This window comes from Harpia harpyja, chromosome 12, assembly GCF_026419915.1.
Source record: "Harpia harpyja isolate bHarHar1 chromosome 12, bHarHar1 primary haplotype, whole genome shotgun sequence".
Lineage (NCBI taxonomy): Eukaryota > Metazoa > Chordata > Aves > Accipitriformes > Accipitridae > Harpia > Harpia harpyja.
This window is the reverse complement of record NC_068951.1, coordinates 25,285,848-25,291,847: the sequence shown is the minus strand read 5'-3', so window position 1 is coordinate 25,291,847 and position 6,000 is coordinate 25,285,848. Positions and strand designations below refer to the sequence as shown.

The window sequence follows — 6,000 nt, the reverse complement described above, 5'->3', positions numbered from 1 at the left end:
TGACCTCGTACTGGCTGTCTCTCTCGAGTGGAAGGCTGGATTACATGGCTTTCTCTTTCCCACAAAATGGGTTTCTCTCTTTGTTATTTTACCTGGGGCCGCTGTAACTCCTCCCTGAAAGAACAGATACCATTTGTTTCCAATAGTATTTTATGTGGTATGTTCTTTACAAATAATGAAGTCTCTATTTGTATTGTAGTTGTATATTTCTCATTTTGGATAGGTAATGAACTGTTGGGGGGGGGGGGTGTGATTCCAGTGGCGTGTTGTAGTCTCTGAAGAAGAGTAATGTATATTGTTTACAGCCTCAGAGAGCACCCACTGCCTTGGTATCCTGGATAGTAATAACAGAGCTCTGACTGTGCTTATGCTGTAGGATCATGTTGTATGGCCTTTTCTTGTTACGTGGCCATGCTTGAATTGGACTTCCATGTTGAGAATCAGGCCAATGAATGAAATGACACTGAAAACTTCATCTGTTGAGAAGGTACAGTGTTAACTGAGCTATTCCAAAGACAGAAACTGGGCTGTGAAAGGCTCCTTTCTTCTGGGGATATTCTGATGTCTACTGTTTTTCGAGGGTGAACCAAAGTAAGGCATTTATACAGACAGTGAATATACCATGGTGCTGTATAAAAAATAGACTCTGTGTGGTTGTACATATGAGTACATGCAGTCTTCACAGGCCAGCTACTAGATTTTTGTCTATTTCCCTGCAGACTTCTTAATGTATTGGTTCTTTCTTATTTTTGTGTTTTCTCTGGTTAAGGCCAGTGTGACAGCCTGGCGAAGTAATCTTAAAAGCACGTGCATAGAGTGAAGGCCTCATCCCATTTTGGTGGTTGAGGAGAGAGGGAGTTTATTCATGGCACGGGCATAAGGGAATGTTATCTGCAGCCTAGTGGTGGTGGTTCTGCTTTTGCGAGCCTTTGCATTTGAGATAAGTTATGGTTTGCTCGGGGCGGACAACTTATCAAGCATATTTAGGATGTTAGCAACCTTCTGTGAATACAGTGCAATATTGAAGTATTAAACAGGTGTTTATGTTTGTATTTAACCTGTGAACCTTGTTCACGAATCTGTATTCCAAAATTTATCTTTAATTAATATCCTGTGCAATATCCCTTACCTGTTCAAAGACCAGGCCCACGTTACTTGCAAGTAGTCTCCTTTCTCAGTAATTTTCTTGTTTAGAAGTGTCTGATGAGAAATTTTGTAGCTGTTCTTCAGTTGAGGTATCCCAAGGACACTTGCAGTGGTGTGGCCCTGACAAGAGTCTGATCATTTTTTAGCTGGCTGCTGGAGCCCAGATGTAAGGGCAAACCAAGCAAAGGGCACAGGCAAGAATGCACTGCTTGCACATTCTCCAGCTGCTAGGCTCCCTCCTCTGCAGGCGGACAAAAGGGCCAAAGTCTTCTCCTGAGCAATTCTAGGAACTTCATCTGAGACTGGCACTGGGTTTTAAATTGATGCAGAAATGAGGAAAAGGAGATAAGGGAAGAGAGCCTCAGAGAGGGTGGAGACAGAGAAGGGAAGAAAATGGTTTAGAAAGAAGTTAAAAGCATTGGAGAAAATGGGGGGAAAGAGAAAAGACTTTGTGGGGAAAGAGAAGCTGAAGAAGACGATAAAACGAAGGAAAGAAATGAAGAGAGCTGCAAGAAAGGTTCGTCAGGTTGGTGAATAACTCGTGCAAATAAGCCCTTAATATGCAACCCCAGGCAGTAATTTAGTAGGTAGGGAGACCTAAGCACTTGGATTTAAATGCAGTTTTTACTGTTGTCTTAATCTGTCACTTGACTTAACGCTTTGTTTTAAATTCATGGGAAGTGAGTCAGCTTGAGTAACTCAAAATGCTCTCAGTTTATAGAAGCTGCGTTAACTTTTTTTTCCTTTGCTTACAAGGTTAAATAAGGGGTCTGGGGAGGGAGAGAGTGAACAGCAGTAGGAAAGAGAAGGAGAATCTGAAAAGTTACGCCTTGTGTCAGCTTTGGAGGAGGATGGTTGTGCAGAGAGAAGGTTTGATATTGTTGTGGTTTATAACAGGCAGTTCTGCAGCGTGTATGTCACTTCCAGAAGTCAAAACATATTTAACTTTTCTAGCACAAGGTCAAAAGGCTATAAAATAGTGACACGGTTGTGATTATTACACAAATAACAAAAACTTTCTTGCAGTGTGTGTAATGTCTCCAGTTTAGGATTGCCGGCATTTCACAGAACTTAGCAATAGTTTTCTGAAGCTAGATTATATCTGCTGTCTGTTTTATACCAACTGTGTATTCTTATACTAGCAAATGCCAACTTCATCCCTGGTTTTGGTGATAAGAAAAACAAAACACCAGGAGGTAACTGCCCAAGATCATGCAATAAATCTATAATAAAGGCCTCAGAATGATTGTCTTCGAGTTCATCCCCATCATGGGCTGTCCTGCCTCATATGGCTGAATAATTTGCCTGGCTGTGAAGGCTGTTTCATAGTCTGCCCCACTACGCTCATTGCTGACATGGGAAAATTTTTCCCTCTCCTGTAGAATGTAAGAAAACCGGGAGCTGCCTGCCCTTTGTGTGCTTGCTTAGTGTAAATGACTTCTGCTCACGTTGTCCCTTTCTAGGCAGAACGCAAACAGGCTCCAAATAGCAGTGTAATAAGAGGGCACCAAGCTGCCTTAGTGCTAGATGGTAATGTGTGTCAGTGAAGCCTTCCGGAGCCGTTCTTTTACAGGAGAAACTCAGGAGGCTTTTTCTTCTTTAATTTCCCACCCCTTCCCTTTCCTTTGTTTTTTAGATTGGGCTCACAATGTAGTAGTCTATTATTTTTTCCCCTTTATGTCAGTGGCACATAATTACAACCTAAACATATTGCTTAAATATATTTTTAGTAGATTACTTGTCATCTCTGGTACCATTTTTTTTTTTCCCCGTGATAGACACAGGCAAGAGATTGATGTTGTTTTTTTGTTCTTAAATTTTACACAGTGCTTTACAAATACAGGGAGAGAGTTTCCTTGGAGCACTGGGGATGGTGCTGCCCAGCCTCTCCTCCCCAACTTGTACTCCAGGAGTTAACATCCAGCCTCTTTGCTTGGGTACTGTAAGGCTACTTTTCATCTGGAACCCAAATACTACATGTTTTGGAACACAATGTAATGTTTTGAGACTACCTAACTTAGATGTGCTTTAAGGTTGTATGAAAATAACCTGGATACATTTGTGATGTGTGGGTTCATACTGCACAGACAGCAGTGTCAACAGTAGCTACTGTCATTAGGATCCCAGGCAAATACAGGGAAATGGAGATGGATGCTTTCCTCCAATAGGAGTCATCTGCCTCTGTGAAACAAGGCTTTATCTCTGCAGACTCAAAACAAAAAAACCCAACCAAACAAAAAACAATAAAAGAAAAGCTCAAAAATTGAAAAGGTACACCGTATTACACTTTAAATTACTAATTCATTCATTACTAATTAACAATTATCTTACTACTAGATTTTTTCTTTCCAGTATTGCTTTTGTTTTGTGCAGTTGGTATTATATGCATTGTACAGAAATTGAGTAAGCTGTCAACATTGTGGTGATTTTCTTAATGCTGAGTGTAGTCGTCCACTTCTGACTTCATGTTGTGTGGAGAAAGTACAAGGCAATTCTATCATTGAGTCTGAAATGGGCTTTTCAGCTTTGAGAGTAATGTTGGCTGACTTAAAGCAAACATGATTCTAGGTTATTTTGACATGTTGACCTAAATTAAATGATGTAGATATAATGAAATTTAATGAATGCAATGGAGTTGGATACGATAGAGGGGGAAAAAAGCTTCCTTTTTTAAGTGTTACTATTTATCAACAAGATTACTACAGAAATGTTCTCTCTGAAACTGGAATGACTAGATATGTTTAGCATAGCAAAAAGGAAAAAATCTTTATTATCTTTGGTTTTGGTTAACCATAGTGGATTTTAATTTTTAAACTGTCATCATTTAAATGCATTGTTTGCCCATGTATGTTTTCTGCTACATGTACCTGCTTTTGCAACTGTGAGAAGGCCGATGTATTTCAGCTGATTTTGAGGAGTGTACTTCTAATTTATAGGCAAGAATGATATTCTGGACTGTCAAGTGTCTCCTCACACATGCCTGCTTTTCCTAGGACTAAGTTAAAGGCTTGCCATGTGGGGAGCACAATGGCTCTGCAGAGACAAGACCTAGAAACACCTTTTATCCAAAAGGTATCTGGAACACTTTAACTATGGGTTAAATGTGTTTGTATTTTGATGCAAGTTCCTCAGTGATCTTTGTTCTAGATCAGGTCTTTTCCTTGTTTTGAGGGGAGAGGTTGGCATGGTTTGAAGAAAATACACCTCTAAAGTGTGAGAAGCTTTTCCTGTGATTTGAGTTTTTGGCAGGCTCTGGGACAGTTTTGAGGGGTTTGTAAACCTTACTGGATTTCAAATCCATCCTCCCTACTCAAATTCCTCTGACTTCCAGAAAATTACTCATTAGAATTCAAACTAGAGTTTTGTATTTTGCATGAGTTAGAGGAATTCTTTAAGAGCTGCAGGTGGTTACCAGCAGTTTTCTTGTGACACCTTTACCAATTTCTTTGTATTTCTTCTTGCCTTTCTGTCTCCTGGTCCATTTTCTATATTTGCTCTGTGCTTAGAATTAATGCAATATAGGACCAGTACAAAGCTTAGCACTTGAAAACTCTGAAGTACAGCCTAGTTGGGATTAACACGGGCCACTGTCCCTGTGTGCCTGTGATGCTGGGCACAAGCCCTGCTTTTCTCACACCTCCCTGTTTCTTGCCCCGGTCACCCTCCCTCCTGCCCAATAGCTGTTTCCCTGCTGTTCCCTTTCTGCCCCAGACCCTCTCTCTGTTCTTTTTTATGTCTAGTTTACGTTGAATTTTTAGACAGATCCTCTCCACTGTGTGGATGGTTTGAAACTCCCCCAAAAATAGTTTTGTGTCTCTTTTAAATGCAACCTCCCTTACTTCTTCTCAGCTTTGATGCAGGCATGATGCATGTCTGTTGCTGGGGCATTAAAATTAGTGTCCATGGGGGATACTGGACTTATTTATCATTGGCATCTATGACAGCATCGTTTAGTATTAAATGTGTTTGTAAAGTGTTTATACTGCTTTGATACTTGTGCAAGTACTTGCCAGGGAGTGGGGTGGGGGAAGAAACTTGGGACCTTCTACTCCCTTGTGGAGTGTCTGAGGATGAGCAAATGTCTCTATCCTGACCCTTGCAGGTTCCTGACTCCTCACTGTAGGTGTGCTTGGTGCTGCTGCAGCTGGGAGATGGGAGATATGAGCACATTGGGGTGCTCTGGTTTGCAGATGATGTGTCCCCTAAGGTGCATGACAGAACAGGTATTCTGGGAGAAGGGACATTAGGAGAGGCAGAGTGAGGACTGCTGTGGTATCTTCTGGCCACAGTGGCATGTAACAGAGCCTCAGTAGCTTCTAACCCTGAAACTACTTTTTCCAGCCCTGTCTTCTGCTGTGAGACACTTGTTGCTGCTTCCTCCTTATCTTCTCTCCACCCCCCGCCTTCTTGCCCTTTTAGCCCTGTGAAAGCTCTGGCAGCCCCGGCAGAGAGTCCAAGCCAAAAAGTCAGCAGAACAGAGAAAGGAAAGGCTGCTTATGTCCAGATATTACATAAAATATATGTGCAGTTTGAGGGAGGGCAGGAGGCCAGTCCTCCAAATCCCCTTTCTCTCCCCTTTGGAAGCAAATACAGCACTCCTTTCCATGCTATGAGTAGGCACAGGAGAATGTATTCAGAGCTTGTTGAGTCTTTCAGAGTGAAAGTGATGGCCTGAAGTCAGCCTGGGGACTATTGGTTGGACTGTGCTGGTTTAGATAATAAATCATCTTTGGAGTCCGTCCCGTGAAAGAGCTTTCTCTATTGCTGTGCAAGTACCATGGCACATGCCAGGCTTGATGCCTTTTGTTACGAATGCCTCTGTTGCATTTCACAGGCCATAAATTAACTTGTGGT

General features: G+C 41.7%; 1 protein-coding gene across 1 annotated transcript in view; it reads left to right on the top strand.

The window, feature by feature from the left end:
* The first annotated feature begins 1,484 nt into the window (after positions 1 to 1,484).
* Positions 1,485 to 6,000, top strand: part of DOCK10 (dedicator of cytokinesis 10) — a 162,749-nt gene continuing 158,233 nt past the window's right edge. The window contains exon 1 of the mRNA XM_052803633.1: positions 1,485 to 1,663. Within this exon, the coding sequence (XP_052659593.1) occupies positions 1,574 to 1,663 (90 nt within the window). The 5' untranslated portion in view covers positions 1,485 to 1,573. The remainder of the gene's footprint in view (positions 1,664 to 6,000) is intronic.